This window comes from Bufo gargarizans, chromosome 2 (genome assembly GCF_014858855.1).
Source record: "Bufo gargarizans isolate SCDJY-AF-19 chromosome 2, ASM1485885v1, whole genome shotgun sequence".
NCBI classification, from domain to species: domain Eukaryota; kingdom Metazoa; phylum Chordata; class Amphibia; order Anura; family Bufonidae; genus Bufo; species Bufo gargarizans.
Window position 1 is genome coordinate 244,730,307 of NC_058081.1, and position 23,750 is coordinate 244,754,056.

A 23,750-nucleotide genomic window follows, 5' to 3' on the forward strand; every position below is an offset into this window, starting at 1 on the left:
TGAACAGCACAGGCAGCGCACTGAATGTAGGCAGGCTATTATAGCTAAATGATAAAGTACATGGAATATATACTATATTGAACTATAGACTGTAGTATTCAGGTTAAATTGGCATGTTGGCACTTTGCGATAAATACGTGGGTTTTGGGTTTCAGTTTGGGCACTCGGCCTCTAAAAGGTTCGACATCATTGACCTAGAGTATCATGGTGCTCGGTAGCCGACTAGTAATTGCATTATTTTAGCAAAGAACATATTATAGGTGGCGAGTTATGATGGTCAGTTCTTAAAGGGCCTGTCCAGCTTTTACTAAGTGATGGCCTATTCTTAGGTAAGGCCTTCAAAAACTGATCAGTAGTGATCCGACATCCCGCACCCCCACCGATCAGCTGTTCGGGAGTAGCACCATCAACTGTGTAGTGGAGGGAGCTCCTTACTACAGGGCCCATACTGTGGAGGAGATCGCTGCATGTAAATGCTCCGGTCTCCTCCATCAGTGAGCAGCAGACTGTCGGGATGGAACGCTTCCTTCCCAACTATCTGCTGCTCTGTCGTCCTGTGTAAAGGGACCTTTACCCTGGGTTCACACCTGAGCGTTCCTCAAACGCGCGTTTGTCGCGCGTTTTTATGCGCGTTTTTTGTAATAGTAAACGCGCGTTTGACGCGCGTTTGTGTCATTGACTGCAGTGTCCTATGGCCACAAACGCGCGTCAAAACGCCCCAAAGAAGCTCAAGTACTTGTTTGAGCGTCGGGCGTTTTACAGCGCGTTCGTACGCGCTGTAAAACGCCCAGGTGTGAACCCTTCCCATAGGGAAGCATTGGTTTTCATGTCTTAAGCGTTTTACAGCGCGTTTGAACGCGCTGTAAAATGCTCAGGTGTGAACCCAGGGTTAGTAAAGATGAACAATTCCTTTAAAGGGGTTGTCCGGGCTTTTACTATTGATGACCTCTCCTCAGGAAAGCAGTCAAAACACGGTCAGGGCAGCATCTCCGGTTCCATCTTTAAGAATGTGTACACAACAGCAGCAATGTTTCGACTACATGGTAGCCTTTTTCAAGCTAATAACGCTTGACAGCTGTTTGTATCGGAGCAAATGGGCGGTATTTGGAATGCGATCATGTGACGTTCACATGATCAATATGTGATGATGCGGCATGACGTGAGCGGAGCACAGCTGAGGAGCAGTTAGACATGCGCAGTTGTGAGAGAGGAACGCCAGTCTGCAGCCATGGGGACACCAGGATGAGCCATCGCCTCTTTTTAAGGTAGACACAGGTGTCTTAATGTATTTGATTATTACTATGGGAGGTTACATGAGGGATTGGTTAGCCCGATTATATGCAGGTGTGTTTGGGGGTTGTGACACCCATTGGATTGGTCTCCTACCATTTGGGGAGGGACTATATTCATTATATATAGAATGATAGAGTCACTTGTTATTAGCTTGAAAAGGGCTACCATGTAGCCGAAACGTTGCTGCTGTTGTGTACACGTTCTTTTTAAGTACAAGAAATAAAGATGGAACCAGAGATGCTGCCGTGACCGTGTTTTGATCGCTGATCTGTGGACCGCTGAGGATCTGCGGTTGTGGTTGGGTATTCCAGTGTGGTCGGCGAGGTCCGTGGGTGCTGCGCTTCAACTTTTATCTCATACTCTCCTCAGGAAAGGTCATCAATATTAGATTGGCGGGGGTCAGACACCTGGGACTTTCACGATTAGCTGTATGGGGAGACTGTGTGTGTAGTACGCATGCGCCGTCTCTCCTCTCTCTTCCCGCTCACCGCTGCTGTCTGTGGCAAAGGCCATAGTCAGCAGCAGCTGACAAGGAGAGAAGGGAGACGGCACGTGCACACTGCTTGTGCCGTCTCCTCATACAGCTAATCGCTGGGGGTGGCGAACCCCCGTCAAGCTGATATTGATGATCTTTCCTGAAGAGAGGTCATCAACAAAGAGCCCGGAAAACCCCTTTAAACCTCTCTCTAAATTCCTCCCATATATCAGACTTGGATAAAAAAAAAAAAAAATTCTGCCAGTTAAAACCACATAGTGACACATATGCTTTTTTTTATCTAATCGAATTTTACTTGCTGATTGCAGGTTTTTTTTGTTATTCTGTTTCCTGAACATGACTATGGGGGCTGCCATCTTGCCTAAGCATTTAGAGATATGCTTTATGGCCCATGGTACAATGGACAGGAGGGGACCATGTTGCGAATGGTGGACCCTGTGTTCCCTCTCTCCACCCAGCTATAGGTGACATCTGTCATCCTGCCTGTAATAAGCCATCCGAGGCTCCATCAGGTACCATATAGATGCAGACAAGTATGACGGCAGAAAAAGACAACATGGTCCATCTAGTCTGCCTTTATACCATTTTCTTTTTTATCTCGAGACACAATTTTTTTTTTTTTTAACCACATCTGCTGGAAGTTTGTTTCAAGAAACTACTACGCAACATATGGGGCAGCAGTTTCCTAGACGCAAAGCTGCACTGCAGTGTACGGAACAAAAGGGGAACGTATCGGAAGGGAATAAAGGAAGGCAGTTTTGCCCGAGTCGGCCTTGGCGCACTTTGTGCCACATTAATCCAATGTCACATATTGTTTGGTAAGATTGTTGCATCTAACACTCGTCTAGAAAGGCTACAGCAGGCCAGAGTGAGTGTTGCAGTAATCAATATGGAGTGAAACTAATTAACATAATTAAAGGGGTTGTCTGGGTTCAGAGCTGAACCCGGACAAAGCCTCTACTTCACCCACTCAGCATGTATGAGTGGAGCATTTTATGCCGTTTGCTTACATTCTCACACTGCTAGGCAAAGGCTTCTACCTAGCGGTGTTCCTGGTGACATCACCGGCACTAATGGGTGGGCTTTAGGGCAGAATATCGCAAATTAGTGCCAGTGGCATCACCAGGCTCACTGCGGAGGGTTGTTGGGGCAGCTAATAGAGGGACAGGAAAGAGCCTCCCTAGCATCGCGAGTGACGCTAGCGAGGATCATCCCCATCGCGGCCAACTATTGGCTTCCAGCCCCCTCCCCCATCGCAGGATGTTTTGATCCACGTGACGTGGCTGACCTGCAGTGGTGATGATACTCCGCTGGATTCAGTCTGTGTGGCTCCTGGACCAGCACTTCTGCTCCCCTCTGCGCCGATGTCAACAAGTGACTGCTGTAGCCAATCACAAGGCTCACTGGTCACAAGCCCCCTCAACGGATGTTGACATTGGCGCAGAGGTGCCAGTCAGGGAGCCACACAGACTGAATCCAGTGGCAGCGACCAGTATCATCACCACTGCTCAGATAACCCCTTTAACGTATTAAATGCATACACTACGAAGCACATGTACTTTTATGACATTTTAGGAAAGTTTAGAAATTGTTAGAATAAATCTAAGGCCTCCATTTATAAAAATAAGGGTACGTGTACTTTCACACTTGCAGCAGAGAAATCCGGCAGGTAGTTCCGTCGCCAGAACTGCTTGCCGGATCTGTCAAAACGTATGCAAACTGATGGCATTTGTAAGACTGATCAGGATCTTACAAATACATTAAAAGGACGGATCCGTCTTTTCGGTGTCATCCGGAAAAAGGGATCCGGCATTTATTTTTTTCACCTTTTTTAATCTGCGCATGCGCAGACCGGAAGGACGGGTCCATCATTCAGGTATTTTGAATGCCGGATTCAGCACTAATACATTCCTATGAAAAAAAATGCCAGATCCGGCATTCAGGCAAGTCTTCAGTTTTTTTGGCCGGAGATAAAACCTGTAGCATGCCGCGGTATTATCTCCGTCCTGATCAGTCAAAAAGACTGAACTGAAGACATCCTGAACGGATAACTCTCCATTCAGAATGCATGGGCATAAAACTGATCAGTTCTTTTCCGATATTGAGCCCCTGAGACGGAACTCTATGGCGGAAAAGAAAAACGCTAGTGTGAAAGTACCCTAATGGCTTTGTGTGACGAGGTATATACGGAGCCAAAACGCAGCTGTGTGAATGAGGCCTAAAGAAAAAGAAAAGGCACTGTACAAATATTGTACATGACCGTCCCCACGTCCCTGCCAGAAATAGATCGATACAAGATGACACTCAGCAAACATAGGGTCACCCGTTCATAAAGCAGCGTGTATGATCAAAGGGAATAGGTCAGTGAGAAGACGACCATTGTGACACTTGAGAGACGGAGGAGAACACTATCCTGGGCCAGACATGGATGATGGGACAGTTTAGAAGATGAAGCTGCGTACAGGCAGCGCCACTCACAGAGGCCATGCCAACACTGACCTTGGTGAGCACTCTGCCCTGGACTGAAATTCCAAAGACTACATGACATTGTAGGGCTATAAACAGAAGGGAAAGTACAACCGGGAATCCAGCGGCTGGAAAAGGCAACACGCCACATGTAACCTACCCTGCAGCACTGTACACAGGGTATGAGGCGGTATACACTACTACTATAAGGCTGTAATGTACCCTGCAGCACTGTACACAGGGTATGAGGCGGTATACACTACTACTATAAGGCTGTAATGTACCCTGCAGCACTGTACACAGGGTATGAGGCGGTATACACTACTACTATAAAGCTGTAATGTACCCTGCAGCACTGTACACAGGGCATGAGGCGGTATACACTACTACTATAAGGCTGTAATGTACCCTGCAGCACTGTACACAGGGTATGAGGCGGTATACACTACTACTATAAGGCTGTAATGTACCCTGCAGCACTGTACACAGGGTATGAGGCGGTATACACTACTACTATAAGGCTGTAATGTACCCTGCAGCACTGTACACAGGGTATGAGGCGGTATACACTACTACTATAAGGCTGTAATGTACCCTGCAGCACTGTACACAGGGTATGAGGCGGTATACACTACTACTATAAGGCTGTAATGTACCCTGCAGCACTGTACACAGGGTATGAGGCGGTATACACTACTACTATAAAGCTGTAATGTACCCTGCAGCACTGTACACAGGGTATGAGGCGGTATACACTACTACTATAAAGCTGTAATGTACCCTGCAGCACTGTACACAGGGCATGAGGCGGTATACACTACTACTATAAGGCTGTAATATACCCTGCAGCACTGTACACAGGGTATGAGGCGGTATACACTACTACTATAAAGCTGTAATATACCCCACAGCACTGTACACAGGGCATGAGGCGGTATACACTACTACTATAAAGCTGTACTGTACCCTGCAGCACTGTACACAGGGTATGAGGCGGTATACACTACTACTATAAAGCTGTAATGTACCCTGCAGCACTGTACACAGGGTATGAGGCGGTATACACTACTACTATAAGGCTGTAATGTACCCTACAGCACTGTACACAGGGCATGAGGCGGTATACACTACTACTATAAGGCTGTAATGTACCCTGCAGCACTGTACACAGGGTATGAGGCGGTATACACTACTACTATAAGGCTGTACTGTACCCTGCAGCACTGTACACAGGGTATGAGGCGGTATACACTACTACTATAAAGCTGTAATGTACCCTGCAGCACTGTACACAGGGTATGAGGCGGTATACACTACTACTATAAAGCTGTAATGTACCCTGCAGCACTGTACACAGGGTATGAGGCGGTATATACTACTACTATAAAGCTGTAATGTACCCTGCAGCACTGTACACAGGGCATGAGGCGGTATACACTACTACTATAAGGCTGTAATGTACCCTGCAGCACTGTACACAGGGTATGAGGCGGTATACACTACTACTATAAAGCTGTAATGTACCCTGCAGCACTGTACACAGGGTATGAGGCGGTATACACTACTACTATAAGGCTGTAATGTACCCTGCAGCACTGTACACAGGGTATGAGGCGGTATACACTACTACTATAAGGCTGTAATGTACCCTGCAGCACTGTACACAGGGTATGAGGCGGTATACACTACTACTATAAGGCTGTAATGTACCCTGCAGCACTGTACACAGGGTATGAGGCGGTATACACTACTACTATAAAGCTGTAATGTACCCTGCAGCACTGTACACAGGGTATGAGGCGGTATACACTACTACTATAAAGCTGTAATGTACCCTGCAGCACTGTACACAGGGCATGAGGCGGTATACACTACTACTATAAGGCTGTAATATACCCTGCAGCACTGTACACAGGGTATGAGGCGGTATACACTACTACTATAAAGCTGTAATATACCCCACAGCACTGTACACAGGGCATGAGGCGGTATACACTACTACTATAAAGCTGTACTGTACCCTGCAGCACTGTACACAGGGTATGAGGCGGTATACACTACTACTATAAGGCTGTAATGTACCCTGCAGCACTGTACACAGGGTATGAGGCGGTATACACTACTACTATAAAGCTGTAATGTACCCTGCAGCACTGTACACAGGGTATGAGGCGGTATACACTACTACTATAAAGCTGTAATGTACCCTGCAGCACTGTACACAGGGCATGAGGCGGTATACACTACTACTATAAGGCTGTAATATACCCTGCAGCACTGTACACAGGGTATGAGGCGGTATACACTACTACTATAAAGCTGTAATATACCCCACAGCACTGTACACAGGGCATGAGGCGGTATACACTACTACTATAAAGCTGTACTGTACCCTGCAGCACTGTACACAGGGCATGAGGCGGTATACACTACTACTATAAGGCTGTAATGTACCCTGCAGCACTGTACACAGGGTATGAGGCGGTATACACTACTACTATAAAGCTGTAATGTACTCTGCAGCACTGTACACAGGGCATGAAGCGGTATACACTACTACTATAAAGCTGTACTGTACCCTGCAGCACTGTACACAGGGCATGAGGCGGTATACACTACTACTATAAAGCTGTAATGTACCCTGCAGCACTGTACACAGGGTATGAGGCGGCATACACTACTACTATAAAGCTGTAATGTACTCTGCAGCACTGTACACAGGGTATGAGGCGGCATACACTACTACTATAAAGCTGTAATGTACCCTGCAGCACTGTACACAGGGCATGAAGCGGTATACACTACTACTATAAAGCTGTAATGTACTCTGCAGCACTGTACACAGGGCATGAAGCGGTATACACTACTACTACTATAAAGCTGTAATGTACCCTGCAGCACTGTACACAGGGCATGAGGCGGTATACACTACTACTATAAAGCTGTAATGTACCCTGCAGCACTGTACACAGGGTATGAGGCGGTATACACTACTACTATAAAGCTGTAATGTACCCTGCAGCACTGTACACAGGGTATGAGGCGGTATATACTACTACTATAAAGCTGTAATGTACCCTGCAGCACTGTACACAGGGCATGAGGCGGTATACACTACTACTATAAGGCTGTAATGTACCCTGCAGCACTGTACACAGGGTATGAGGCGGTATACACTACTACTATAAAGCTGTAATGTACCCTGCAGCACTGTACACAGGGCATGAGGCGGTATACACTACTACTATAAGGCTGTAATGTACCCTGCAGCACTGTACACAGGGTATGAGGCGGTATACACTACTACTATAAAGCTGTACTGTACCCTGCAGCACTGTACACAGGGCATGAAGCGGTATACACTACTACTATAAAGCTGTACTGTACCCTGCAGCACTGTACACAGGGCATGAGGCGGTATACACTACTACTATAAAGCTGTAATGTACCCTGCAGCACTGTACACAGGGTATGAGGCGGCATACACTACTACTATAAAGCTGTAATGTACTCTGCAGCACTGTACACAGGGTATGAGGCGGCATACACTACTACTATAAAGCTGTAATGTACCCTGCAGCACTGTACACAGGGCATGAAGCGGTATACACTACTACTATAAAGCTGTAATGTACTCTGCAGCACTGTACACAGGGCATGAAGCGGTATACACTACTACTACTATAAAGCTGTAATGTACCCTGCAGCACTGTACACAGGGCATGAGGCGGTATACACTACTACTATAAAGCTGTAATGTACCCTGCAGCACTGTACACAGGGTATGAGGCGGTATACACTACTACTATAAAGCTGTAATGTACTCTGCAGCACTGTACACAGGGTATGAGGCGGTATACACTACTACTATAAGGCTGTAATGTACTCTGCAGCACTGTACATAGGGTATGAGGCGGTATACACTACTACTATAAAGCTGTAACCTACCCTGCAGCACTGTACACAGGGTATGAGGCGGTATACACTACTACTATAAGGCTGTAATGTACCCTACAGCACTGTACACAGGGTATGAGGCGGTATACACTACCACTACTATAAAGCTGTAATGTACCCTGCAGCACTGTACACAGGGTATGAGGCGGTATACACTACTACTACTATAAAGCTGCAATGTACTCTGCAGCACTGTACACAGGGTATGAGGCGGTATACACTACTACTATAAAGTTGTAATGTTCTCTGCAGCACTGTACACAGGGTATGAGGCGGTATACACTATTGATATAAAGGCATTCTGCACCATTGTACACAAAAGGATCTGTCAGGGTCCGTTGTAAAATCAGCTTCACCCGATAGGCCATGAATTGTGTAACCCATGAGGCAAGGGTGAGCAAAGCATGATGACGTTCGAGTGATTTTGTAAGCACAGACAACACATGTAGTTTTACAACTGATGACCTGTGTACTTACACCATGAAATTACTGCTGCCGGTACTACCACTTACTGTAGCCATAGAAAGCAGCAGATCTAGTCTGGCACATAATGCATGTGGAAATGACTAGTACAGGGTACACCATCACGAATGTGGCTTCCTCCATAGTGACACAGTCATGACATCCCATCATATGCCAAGCATCACTTCTGTGGTCAAAGAACGCAACATCGCTACGGAAAATCTCATTTACGAGATACCTGCAGCCAGCTTCACGCAAGCATATTATGGCGAATTTGATCCTGACAGACCATGGGTTTGAGCCACCTGCACACGTTGCGGAATACGCGCAGAAAAACTGCAGCGATTGCACAAATCTCACATACACTTTGCAGATTTTTCCCGTGCGGAAATTGACCTGCGTTGCGGATTTCCAAATCTGTAGCAAGTCAATTATGTTTGCGGCTTTCACCCTTTTCAATGGAAGGGTGCGATCTTCGGAAAAACCCATCTAATCCGCCATTTGAAATGGCAGATTTTTGGTGCGGATATGGTGCAGATATGCTGCCGAAACACACGGAAAATCGTACAGATCTTATGTGCATTCAACCGCACTCGCGTGCAGGCGTCCTTACTAGTGTTGAGCGAACTTGTGTTTTAAGTTCTGTGTCCAAAGTTCGGGTTATCAAAGAATCCCGTTATGGATTCCAAATTCCGTTATGGTCCGTGGTAGCGGAATCCATAACGGGATTCTTCAATAAGCCGAACTTTGGACGCAGAACTTAAAACACAAGTTCACTCAACACTAGTCCTTACTGATACTACCTTGCAGCATCATAGATCTCTTGTGGTGCAGTCGGCCCAGACACGCGAGTACGGTTCAGGAAACGCACCTACGATACGCTTGTGTGAACGTAGTCTTAGTCACACAGTAAATATGGGAGGTTTTTTTTCCCCATAGACTTTCTTTGAATTTAGAAAACAACCCAAAGAAACCACAGACAGTATAAAACCACCGGAGGTAAGTGACTACCACCATCTCCAGCACCATGAGAGAGAAGTCAGGAACATGTGAGGACAGCCTTGCACAACTAGTCAGGGCTTTACACAATGTGTGTGGTGGGCAGAAGTCCCCGTCCAGGGCACGGGACAGCCGGGGACCGCTCCTGACCTTCACCCCCTGCACCCTCAGTATGCTCCGGCCCCAGGTCCATACCGAGGAGGCCATGAGCCCGCTAGAAGCATCCTTCCCGAGCACCCCACAGCTCTCACCTTGTACGAGTCGGTCGCCAGCAGGATATTGAACTCCGATTCCCCACATGCCATCTCCGCCCGGGTGACTATCAACACGCTTCGCCAGAGCTCGGGGAACAATAATGAACCGCGCCGCGCTCCGTTCTTCTAATCTATACCTTTCCCAGTGCCAGGCCAGGGGGCGGGGCCGTAACCATGACGTTGCTGGGAGGGGCTTCTCTAAAACCTATTCACTTTCAGGGTAGCAGAGTCGGATGATATTTTTTTTAAAGAAAGGTGACGTCACATCGACAGCGGGCGCACGTGTGCCGGCCCCGCCCCCAGAGCGCTGCCTGCTGCTGTCAGTTTCGGTTTTGTGTAAAGGGCGAAGAGGGGAGAAACGAGAGTGTGAGGTGAATGGGGCGGCGGTGTGCGGAGGCCGTGCTCCGGGAAAGGGCGCTTATTCTGATAAAGTCTCGCTAGCCGGGCCACTCCTGTGCTCTATGTACACCGGCCATAGGGCGCAGCATGTAGTGAGACCTGTCCTACAAGTACGGCGCCACAGGCATGACCGGGGGATCCCTGCACGCATACCTGTTAACCATTTCAGCTGATGATCATTTAGAAATTGAAAAAAGATTGAGATTCCCCAGAGGTTATTACCTTTTAATGGCTAACTGAAAAGATGACAGATTTGCAAGCTTTCGAGGCTCCTTGGACCTTTTCGTCAAGTGTCTCTTAAATGGGTTATCCAACTTCTATAATGACCCCCCCCCCCCCCATGCTCAGGCCCCTTAGTTAGGTTATACTTACGCCGCTCCGTGGAACCGGCGGCGCTTCTGATCCCCGCACGGCCACCGCTGCATCGCCCCGTCGCTCGGATCAAAACATCCGGTAATGGAGGAGCAGCCAATAGCAGGGGACAAGCCTCTCTAGCATCGCAGGTGACACTAGGGAAGCTTGTCCCCTGCTATTGGCTGCCCCCCCCCTCATCGCTAGATGTTTTGATCCGCTTCACGGGGAGATGCAGCAGCACCGTAAGTATAACCTATCTAAGGAGCCTGGGCATGGGGGGGGTCATTATAGGAGTTGGACAACCCCTTTAAAGCGAACCTTTCACTAGTCTCGCCTAGGGCAGCACAAAACCAAGATACACCACAGTCTCCAGCTCCTGAAGTCACGCTAGCAGTCAAGGGGGTAGCCCTTCCCTCACTCCGGGCTGTAACAGTGCCATCCACAGATCTCCCCCTAAACAGTGCCATCCACAGATCTCCCCCTAAACAGTGCCATCCACAGATCTCCCCCTAAACAGTGACATCCACAGATGCCCCTAAACAGTGACATCCACAGATCCCCCCCTAAACAGTGCCATCCACAGATCCCCCTCCCCTAAACAGTGCCATCCACAGATCCCTTTCCCCTAAACAGTGTCATCCACAGATCCCCCTCCCCGACGCTCACAGGAGTACATTTATAAACTGTAATCAGTAACTTTATCGCTGATCTCTTTACTTGGATACCTTACTCTTAGCTCTGGTAACAGCAGGCAGTGCGGGCGGCGCTCACTCACTGACGTCACGAGCCTGCGCCGCCTAGTGAGAGAAGCAGGTCGCGTGACGTCAGTGAGTGAGCGCCGCCCGCACTGCCTGCTGTTACCGGAGCTAAGAGTAAGGTATCCAAGTAAAGAGATCAGCGATAATTAAAGTTACTGATTACAGTTTATAAATGTACTTCTGTGAGCGGCGTGGCCCTGTATATTCTAACCCCCAGGCAAGCGTCCCTGTCACCATGGTAACGCCTGGGGGTTAGAATATACCATCGGATCTTCTGAGTATGGTATAAGACGAATGGGACAAGGGGCAAACAAGGCATTTAGCCGCCCCATTGGCAAGTGCCGCCCTAGGCAAATGCCTTGTTTGCCTCGTGATAGATACGCCACTGGCTGGAGACGAGGACTTTATAAGTCGTTTTTTTCATGAATATCCATCCCAGGAAAGCGGCACAAGAATGCATTGAAACACAATGAGGATAATCTATAAGGTACTGGTAATAGTTTATTAAGTGAAATCCTGGTGAAAGGTTCGCTTTAAGACAGTATCTGAAGAGTCACATGTCAGAATAATGAGGTAGATGAGACAAGTGATGTAAAGCAGGTCAGTGTGAATGGAGGAGTAACAAATAGCAGTAAATTGTTGGAGCAATTAGTGCTCGTGTACATGGCTGTTGGTGGCCAGTGCCTGTATTCACTTGAATGGGTCCGCAATCCGGAAGATGCGGTGCAGAGCGGAGGCACGGAAACCCACGGATGCACTTGTTCTATTTTTTTGCGGTGCCGACAGATCACATACCCATTTAAGTTGAATGGGTCTGCGCCAGCCACATGGACGGTGCCCGTACGGAATGGGCAGCACACCCATGAGCCCTTATACATGAGGATTATAGAACTGGTTAAAACTCAGAACAAGAATGAACTCCCATCGCCACACAAAAGAAGGAAGGAAAGATTTGCCTGTACCTAAGCACTTTTGTAGCCATGACCACAACATCACAGACATGAAAGTATTGATACTAAAGCAGAATTTCAAGTCACAGAGGGACTGGAGGATCTGGGAATACAAGTCTGTGACAACTTCTGACATACTCAGATCAGGAATGAATGTGTCTCATGGATTTATGTCTCACTTCAGTAAGTTACAAGCACGACCACCACTGATGGATTGCAGGGTGGTCTGTAACCATGGAAACGAACAGTGTATAATGTGATGGAAAAATGAATCCAGCCAGCAAAGGAAGCAATATGGACAATCACAATAAATTAGTAACTGACTTGTATTAACTTTCTCTACGTGATAAATGCCACTTACTGAAGTGAGACAACCTCTTTAAGGCTCCATTCACACATCCGCAATTCCATTCCGCATTTTGCGGAACGGAATTGCGGACCCATCCATTTCTATGATGTGCGGCCCCAATCCGGAATTGCGGACCCGCACTTCGGGGTCCGCAATTCCGATCCTGAAAAAATTGAATATGTCCTATTCTTGTCCGCAATAGTGGAATGCACAGTGCCGCTGTCCGTGTTCCAGGGATGTGTGAATGGACCCTAAGGAAGGTGGCCCTCATACGTCTTGGGTTCATCACATTCATGGACTGGACTTGAGAGGACAATAAAACTTTCACATTTCTTATCTGTAATATCTCACTCAGACGAACATAGGGCCAGATTTATCATGACTCTGACAGCTCACTCCACTTTCACATATGGCTAAAGTCAGTTTTAGCCAAGTCAGATTTATGATCGGCCCTTTAAGACTGTAATAAAGGTGGTTTGACGGTAGCAGTTTATCCGTCAGTAAGCGGCTTTACAAAAGTCGCACATCTTTACGAAAAAGTCGCACGTTTTTATGAAAAAGTCGCATGTTCTATTAAAAAGTCTCATAAGATAAGCATGGTCCTCACTGGAGTGAAATTGCGACTTTTTAAATAGTCCCAATAGTAAATCTGTAGAAAACACGCCCACTTTCAGAAAACTGGCGAGCATAGTGCAGAGCAGAAAAAAGTTGCAAATTTTTGCGCAGTTTAAGCGATTGCGCAAAAATTTGCGACTTTTTCACTCCATTATTCTGACTTGAGCTAATGATAAATCTGGCCCATAGTGTTTTGTGGTCCACGAGCGGATCCTCAAAACATGTATAACGGCTGTGTGTGTTCTGCATTTTGCAGACCTCACATGGCTGGCCCGATGATCGAAATAACTATTCTTGTCCACAATTGCGGACAAGAATTGGACTTGCTCTATCTTTCTTGCAGGGCCGCGGAATGGAACTACGGATGTGGACTCTGTGTGCTGTCCGCATCTTTTGCAGCCCCATTGAAATGAATGGGTTCGCAACGGATGCGGACCCATTCATATGGTTATCGGAATGAACCCTAATCGTCATGTATTATTTCTTCAACAATTTACTGCTACAATACATACATGTCACATCATGACCGCACTGCGGATATCACAATCATGATCGCACTGCGGATGTCACAGTCATGACCGCACTGCGGATGTCACAATCATGACCACGCTGCGGATGTCACAATCATGAAAGCGCTGCGGATGTCACAGTCATGACCGCGCTGCGGATGTCACAGTCATGACCGCGCTGCGGATGTCACAGTCATGACCGCGCTGCGGATGTCACATTCATGACCGCGCTGCGGATGTCACAGTCATGACCGCTCTGCGGATGTCACAGTCCTGACCGCGCTGCGGATGTCACAGTCATGACTGCGCTGCAGATGTCAGTTTTATGGGAGCACAGTATGACCGTTATAGAGCGCATGCACATAGCAGTGATCAGCCCAGCAAACACGGTCCATGTGTCAGCTGCACCTCCCAGGCCAACCGCAGTTCCCTGACCTGAACTGACAGTATCGTAGTAGTTTATCTGATTGCAGAGCACTTACATCATCATGTGCCCTGTGATCATATACAAAATAAACTGCGGCCAACACACTCATCATGGTCGTATGTATACATGAGCCCTTAGATACAAAAGCTGATCAGATAAAGATACGATTGTGCCTCATGCACACGACTGTATTCGTTTTGCGGACTGCACATTGCAGATCTACACTATCCATGTGCTTTCAACATCCGTATGTCTTTTCCGCAAGGGATGGAACATGTCCTACTCGGGTCATCTAAATGCAGACCGTGAACTCATTGAAGTCAGTGCTGGTATCCTTATTTTGCGGATCCGCAATCTGCAGATACGGTCATGTTCATGAGGCCTTAGGGTACTTTCATACTTGCGGCAGAGGATTCTGGCAGGCAGTGCCGTCGCTGGAACCGCCTGCCGGATCTGTCAAAACGCATACAAACTGATGGCATTTGTCATACGGATCAGGATCCTGATCCGTATGACAAATGCATTGAAATGCCGGCTCCGTCTCTCCTCTGTCATCCGCAAAATTGGATCCGGCATTTATTTTTTCTATTTTTTTTGTGGTCTGAGCATGTGCAGAACGCAATGCCGGATCCGTTTTGCCGGAACACTCAGAGCCGGATCCGGCATTAATGCATGTCAATGGAGAAAAATGCCAGATCCAGCAAGTGTTCCGGAATTTTGGACGGAGATAAAACCTATGGGTACTATCACACTAACGTTATTCTTTTCCGACATTGAATTCCAACCTAGGGGCTCAATACCGGAAAAGAATTGATCAGTTTTATCCCCATGCATTCTGAATGGAGAGCAATCCGTTCAGTATGCCTCAGGATGCTGCGATTCTATCTCCGTTCAAAATTCTGGAACACATGCCGGATCTGAAATTCTGGAACACATAAACGAAAGGAACGTGCGTTTGTTGTCTCTAGTGCGCCTGATCAGCCGCTGGAGATAATGACGTTGTGCTGTAAATAAACCTGCATGTGGATCATAGTAACTTTATCTGGCATTGATCACTGAGCAAGGCTGGATAAAGTTCACTCCTGTGGTAATGTTAGATTATTGTATACATGTGTTTGTTAGCTTGCTATGTTATTCTAAGTGCTTGTCTTCCTATGTCATCACTTCCTGTATGTCATCACTTCCTGTATCCTTGTCTTGGGCCAGCCCCTTTTATACCTTTTGTTAGTAAATAGAAGACACAGACTGAGCAGGGCGGAGGGGAGATGCTCAGGAGAATTCAATATGGTAACACTTGGGTCTGGCTCTGACTGCGGCTGAGGGAAGGGGGATTTACCTTTTTCTTTACACAAACTTTGATGCAAGCTGATTACAACTATTAATATTTCTACAACAATGCCAGATCCGTTTTTCCGGATGACACCGGAGAGACAGATCTGACATTTTAATGCATTTGTCATACAATCAGGATACTGATCCGTCTGACAGATGCCATCAGTTTGCATAAGTTTTAAAGGATCCGGCAGGCAGTTCCAGCGACAGAACTGCCTGCCGGAATCCTCTGCCGCAAGTGTGAAAGTACGCTTAGATACACAGCTCAGCAGGCAGTATCGTACAAGGTAGGATTAGATACACAGCTCAGTAGGCAGTATCAATCACACATGAGAATCTTTGATACAGGAACAGAAGACTGTATTGCAGATAATAGATACAGAAGCAGAGTGAACAGTATTGGACATGATATGCTTAGATACACACCACACCAGACAGTATCGTACAAGGTAGGGTTAGATACACAGCATAGCAGGCAGTATTGTACAAGGTAGGATTAGATACACACCACACCAGACAGTATCGTACAAGGTAGGGTTAGATACACAGCATAGCAGGCAGTATTGTACAAGGTAGGATTAGATACACACCACACCAGACAGTATCGTACAAGGTAGGGTTAGATACACAGCACAGCAGGCAGTATTGTACAAGGTAGGATTAGATACACACCACACCAGACAGTATCGTACAAGGTAGGGTTAGATACACAGCAGGCAGTATCGTACAAGGTAGGATTAGATACACACCACACCAGACAGTATCGTACAAGGTAGGGTTAGATACACAGCACAGCAGGCAGTATTGTACAAGGTAGGATTAGATACACAGCACAGCAGGCAGTATTGTACAAGGTAGGATTAGAAACACACCACAACAGACAGTATCGTACAAGGTAGGGTTAGATACACAGCACAGCAGGCAGTATTGTACAAGGTAGGATTAGATACACAGCACACCAGACAGTATTGTACAAGGTAGGATTAGATACACACCACACCAGACAGTATCGTACAAGGTAGGGTTAGATACACAGCACAGCAGGCAGTATTGTACAAGGTAGGATTAGATACACAGCACAGCAGGCAGTATTGTACAAGGTAGGATTAGATACACACCACACCAGACAGTATCGTACAAGGTAGGGTTAGATACACAGCACAGCAGGCAGTATTGTACAAGGTAGGATTAGATACACAGCACAGCAGGCAGTATTGTACAAGGTAGGATTAGAAACACACCACAACAGACAGTATCGTACAAGGTAGGGTTAGATACACAGCACAGCAGGCAGTATTGTACAAGGTAGGGTTAGATACACAGCACAGCAGGCAGTATTGTACAAGGTAGGGTTAGATACACAGCAGGCAGTATCGTACAAGGTAGGATTAGATACACACCACACCAGACAGTATCGTACAAGGTAGGGTTAGATACACAGCACAGCAGGCAGTATTGTACAAGGTAGGATTAGATACACAGCACAGCAGGCAGTATTGTACAAGGTAGGATTAGAAACACACCACAACAGACAGTATCGTACAAGGTAGGGTTAGATACACAGCACAGCAGGCAGTATTGTACAAGGTAGGATTAGATACACAGCACACCAGACAGTATTGTACAAGGTAGGATTAGATACACACCACACCAGACAGTATCGTACAAGGTAGGGTTAGATACACAGCACAGCAGGCAGTATCGTACAAGGTAGGATTAGATACACAGCACAGCAGGCAGTATCGTACAAGGTAGGATTAGATACACACCACACCAGACAGTATTGTACAAGGTAGGATTAGATACACACCACACCAGACAGTATCGTACAAGGTAGGATTAGATACACAGCACAGCAGGCAGTATTGTACAAGGTAGGATTAGATACACACCACACCAGACAGTATCGTACAAGGTAGGATTAGATACACAGCACAGCAGGCAGTATTGTACAAGGTAGGATTAGATACACACCACGCCAGACAGTATCGTACAAGGTAGGGTTAGATACACAGCACAGCAGGCAGTATCGTACAAGGTAGGATTAGATACACAGCACAGCAGGCAGTATTGTACAAGGTAGGATTAGATACACACCACGCCAGACAGTATCGTACAAGGTAGGGTTAGATACACAGCACAGCAGGCAGTATCGTACAAGGTAGGATTAGATACACAGCACAGCAGGCAGTATTGTACAAGGTAGGATTAGATACACACCACACCAGACAGTATCGTACAAGGTAGGGTTAGGCTACTTTCACACTAGCGTTCATAGGTCCGTTCATGAGCTCCGTTTGAAGGAGCTCACGAGCGGACCCGAACGCCTCCGTCCAGCCCTGATGCAGTCTGAATGGAGCGGATCCGCTCAGACTGCATCAGTCTGGCGGCGTTCAGCCTCCGCTCCGCTCGCCTCCGCACGGACAGGCGGACAGCTGAACGCTGCTTGCAGCGTTCAGCTGTCCGCCTGGCCGTGCGGAGGCGAGCGGATCCGTTCAGACTTACAATGTAAGTCAATGGGAACGGATCCGCTTGAAGATGACACCATATGGCTCAATCTTCAAGCGGATCCGTCCCCCATTGACTTTACATTGAAAGTCTGAACGGATCCGCTCAGGCATCTTGCGCACTTAGAAATTTTTCTAAGTTATTAATGCAGACGGATCCGTACTGAACGGAGCCTCCGTCTGCATTAATATGATCGGATCTGTTCAGAACGGATCTGATCAAGCGCAAGTGTGAAAGTAGCCTTAGATACACAGCACAGCAGGCAGTATCGTACAAGGTAGGATTAGATACACAGCACAGCAGGCAGTATCGTACAAGGCAGGATTAGATACACAGCTCAGCAGGCAGTATCGTACAAGGTTGGATTAGATACACAGCTCAGTAGGCAGTATCACACATGAGAATCTTTGATACAGGAACAGAAGACTGTATTGCAGATAATAGATACAGAAGCAGAGTGAACAGTATTGGACATATGCTTAGATACACACCACACCAGGCAGTATCGTACAAGGTAGGATTAGATACACAGCACAGCAGGCAGTATGACACACCACAAGCTACATTACAGACTCAGCAGACTATATTGTACTGTACAATAGAATTGCATCCAGATAATCAACATTTGTCTTAGTTATCTATCCTTTTGTTTATTTCTTCTCTATCCTCATCTGTCAGATTATTTTTTTTCTTCTACACTTAACATACAGTATCCAATATTTTTTTGGTCATGTAAAGCAGGCTCCTAGCACCAACAAAAAGGTCGCTATACCGTAGTCCAATAAAGAACAAGACGACATCACACATAAGACTAAAAATGTTATATGAATAATTGTATTATTTAGGAATTTATTTTCTCTTTTGACTATGACTACAATGGTACTCTGCTTAACACTGTCACAAATCAAACTGTAATGAAAAAAATAAGAATTAGGCTACTTTCACACTTGCGGCAGGACGGATCCGACAAGCTGTTCACCATGTCGGATCTGTCCTGTGGCTATTTCGCCGGACCGCCGCTCCGTCCCCATTGACTATTGCCTGACATGCAGTAATTTTAGTCCGGCGGCCTTTCGCCGTGCACCGCCGGGCTGCGCACGAGCTCCGCCCCCCACCCACATTATAGTCAATGGGGACAGAGCGGCGGCACGGCGAAATAGCCGCAGGACGGATCCGACATGGTGAACAGCCTGTCGGATCCGTCCTGCCGCAAGTGTGAAAGTAGCCTTAGATACAAATGTGATTTGATGGGTTTCCTTATTTAATCACTCTTGGAGAGGAGCCTGTGGACTGTTAGTAATTAGTGATGAGCAGCAGGGGCTATATTCGAATTTGGGATATATCACGAATATTTGGGCGAATATTCGTCATATATTCGCAAATTCGAGATTATTTTCTTGATTGAGAAAAATCGGCAATGTAATATTCCCGTAATGCGCTCGAAATACAGGCGTGGGTCACTTTAGCCACATTTTCCAAGCTGCTAGAAGTTTCCTGAGACTAGAGAAAATGGTTGGCACGGCAGAACATTACAATAGCTTTATATGCAGTTAGAGTGCTCCAATATATTCGCGATTGCGCTAATCGGCACTAATGATGCAAACTATCTGTATTAGGGTACTTTCACACTAGTGTTTTTCTTTTCCGGCACTGAGTTCCGTCAAAAGGGCTCAATGCTGGAAAAGAACTGATCAGGCATAGCCCCATGTATTCTGAATAGAGAGTAATCCGTTCAGGATGCATCAGGATGTCTTACGTACAGTCATTTTGACTGATCAGGCAAAACAGCAAACCGCAGCATGCCATGGTTTTATTTCCGGCGAAAAAAAAACTAAAGACTTTCCTGAATGCTGGATCCGTCCTTTGCGCAGACCCAGAAAAATGGTGAAAAAATAAATGCCGGATCCGTTTTGCTGGATGACACCGGAAAAACGGATCCGGCATTTCAATGCATTTTTAAGTCTGACCAGGCATTTTTAAGACTGATCAGGATCCTGATCAGTCTTACTAATGCCATCAGATGGCATACGTTTTGCCAGATCGGATCACTCTGCCGCAAGTGTAAAAGTACCCTAATATATATAAGCTATCTAACTATCTATCTAATGTAATGAGTGGAAAGCACAGAGCACAGCAATGACACTGCTGTCTCTCAAAAAACAATAGAAAGTGGCTGCTGGGGAGGTTTTTATATAGTAAGGTCCCTTTCACACGAGCGAGTTTTCCGCGTGGGTGCAATGCGTGACGTGAACGCATAGCACCTGCACTGAATCCTGACCCATTCATTTCAATGGGTCTGTGTACATGAGCGTTGTTTTTCACGCATCACTTCTGCGTTGCGTGAAAATCGCAGCATGTTCTATATTCTGCGTTTTTCACGCAGCCCTGGCTCCATAGAAGTGAATGGGGCTGCGTGAAAAACGCATTGCATCCGCAAGCAAGTGCGGGTGCGATGCGTTTTTCACTGATGGTGGCTAAGAGATGTTGTTTGTAAACATTCAGTTTTTTATCACGCGAGTGAAAAGCGCATCAAAACGCATTGCACCCGCGCGGAAAAAACTGAACAACTAAACGCAATCACAGACAAAACTGACTAAACTTGCTTGCAAAATAGTGCGAGTTTCACTGAACGCACCCTGAACGCATCCGGCCCCAATCCGCAACGCCCGTGTGAAACCAGCCTAAGGGGTAGGCAACTTTCCTATTGGTTGCTAGGGATGTTACTAAGCTCAGACAAAGACATTGCAGCCTTCTCATTGGCCAACAAGCAAGGAGGGAGGTTACTTATAAAAAAAAAATCTAGAATATTCGAAATTACGAATATATATCACTATATTCTAAATGTTCGCGAATTCTCAAAGTGCCGATATTCGCGATTCGAATATTCGCGCCCAACACTATTAGTGATGTGATGCAGCAAGAGATAAACAAGAAACTAGCAGGATTCATGTATGGGTTGTGGGGACTCACTCTGGTAGACAGGATTAGCGGACGCAGTATAGAGGCAACAACAAGTTCTTTGGATCAAACAGTTCAGCATTTTATTCGCACTTTAGGCAAGTGATAAAACAAGCAGTCATATTCAAACAAAAAGTCACCTTGCGGTGTTGGTGGTAATTCACACCATGTGGCAATTCTGCCTCAAAGAGTCCTTGCTGATAGCAGCACCAAACTGTTTTCACACCAAACAGGTAGCAAGCCTTCATCCAGACACAAGGCTCCCAGATCCCAACACAGAGACATGGCTTCTGAGCCCAGCTGCCTATTTAAGGACAGCCAGGTGCTGCCAAAACCCGGACCGGCATTTAAAATCTGGTCCGGTATTTGCCCCCACCTGGCTGTAAATCAGCCCAGCAGCACATGCTGGGAGGAAAATACCTGTTTTCCCAGACCAAACCTCTCACTGTGTCACAGGGTGTAGCAACATGGCCTCAGCAGGTGTAGTAGGTGTGTTTACTGCAGACTGAACAGTGTTGGGGCGGGTCCAGCCTGTGACTCATCGTTCTGCAGAGCAGCCAGGCTAGGTAGTGAAGCACTGAATGTAAACAGATCTGTCAAGATAGGCTCTTTTCACACCAGCGTTATGCCTTTCCGCTATTGAGATCCGTCATAGGGTCTCAATAGCAGAGGAAAATACTTCAGTTTTGTCCCCATTCATTGTCAATGGTGACAAAACGGAACTGAAGGGAACGGAGTGCACCAGAATGCATTCAGTTCCGTTTTATTGCATTTCCATGACGGACACAAAAGTGCAGCAAGCAATGTTTTTGAGTGCATCCTGGGATGCGGAGCAAGACGGATCCATCATGACTCACAATGTAAGTCAATGAAGACGGATCTGTTTTCTCTGACACAAAAGAAAACTGATCCATCCTTGCTATGTTAAAGATAATATAACCGGTGTAACGTTACATTACCCTACTTCGTGAGATTTCCCTACCTCATAACTTCCGGTTGCACCGGAAATGACGTGAGGAGGCATGCCGGAGTTGTGCAATCTGTGCATGCGCAAAACGACGGTTTAGGGAAATCTCACAGCGGAGTTCAGCTAGACACGGCGCATGCGCCGGAGAGCCTCATCAGCCTTAGGGTAGGGAAAAATTATGGCCAAGTGCGGCTAACTACAGAAAAATCCATCCGATCTCCACGCCTGCACAGTGTGGGGGTAGGGAGATCTGATGGCCATTTTTTCAGCAGATTGGTGTTGTGTTGAACCACTGCCAATCAGATATCGATGGCCTATCCTAAGGATAAGCCATCAATATTATAAGGGTTGTCCAGTTTCTTCAGGAATAGGTCATCAGTATCAGATCAGTGGGGGTCTGACTCCCAGTACCTCTGCAGATCAGCTGTTTGCGGTGCTTATTGCTTCTTCATTATTTAAATGCACATCATCTACAGTCGTGGCCAAAAGTTTTGAGAATGACACAAATATTAGTTTTCACAAAGTTTGCTGCTAAACTGCTTTTAGATCTTTGTTTCAGTGGTTTCTGTGATGTGAAATATAATTACACGCACTTCATACGTTTCAAAGGCTTTTATCGACAATTACAGGACATTTATGCAAAGAGTCAGTATTTGCAGTGTTGGCCCTTCTTTTTCAGGACCTCTGCAATTCGACTGGGCATGCTCTCAATCAACTTCTGGGCCAATTCCTGACTGATAGCAACCCATTCTTTCATAATCACTTCTTGGAGTTTGTCAGAATTAGTGGGTTTTTATTTGTCCACCCGCCTCTTGAGGATTGACCACAAGTTCTCAATGGGATTAAGATCTGGGGAGTTTCCAGGCCATGGACCCAAAATGTCAACGTTTTGGTCCCCGAGCCACTTAGTTATCACGTTTGCCTTATGGCACGGTGCTCCATCGTGCTGGGAAATGCATTGTTCTTCACCAAACTGTTGTTGGATTGTTGGAAGAAGTTGCTGTTGGAGGGTGTTTTGGTACCATTCTTTATTCATGGCTGTGTTTTTGGGCAAAATTGTGAGTGAGCCCACTCCCTTGGATGAGAAGCAACCCCACACATGATTGGTCTCAGGATGCTTTACTGTTGGCATGACACAGGACTGATGGTAGCGCTCACCTTTTCTTCTCCAGACAAGCCTTTTTCCTGATGCCCCAAACAATCAGAAAGAGTCTTCATCAGAGAATATGACTTTGCCCCAGTCCTCAGAAGTCCATTCACCATATTTTCTGCAGAAGATCAATCTGTCCCTGATGGGTTTTTTTTGAGAGAAGTGGCTTCTTTGCTGCCCTTCTTGAAACCAGGCCATCTTCCAAAAGTCTTTGCCTCACTGTGCATGCAGATGTGCTCACACCTGCCTGCTGCCATTCCTGAGCAAGCTCTGCACTGGTGGCACTCCGATCCCTCAGCTGAATCCTCTTTAGAAGACGATCCTGGCGCTTGCTGGGCTTTCTTGGACGCCCTGAAGCCTTCTTTTTTTTTTATAGCGTGCCCTGAAGCCTTCTTAACAAGAATTGAACCTCTTTCCTTGAAGTTTTTGATGGTCCTATAAATTGTTGATTGAGGTGCAATCTCAGTAGCCACAATATCCTTGCCTGTGAAGCCATTTTTATGCAACGCAATGATGGCTGCACGCGTTTCTTTGCAGGTCACCATGG

General features: G+C 46.6%; 1 protein-coding gene across 1 annotated transcript in view; it reads right to left on the bottom strand.

Annotated features, from left to right (window-relative positions):
• Window positions 1–10,088, bottom strand: part of NAMPT (nicotinamide phosphoribosyltransferase) — an 80,699-nt gene extending 70,611 nt beyond the window's left edge. The window contains exon 1 of the mRNA XM_044280182.1: window positions 9,925–10,088. Coding sequence (XP_044136117.1) covers window positions 9,925–9,978 — 54 coding nt within the window. The 5' untranslated portion in view covers window positions 9,979–10,088. The remainder of the gene's footprint in view (window positions 1–9,924) is intronic.
• Between the last annotated feature and the right edge of the window lie 13,662 nt (window positions 10,089–23,750).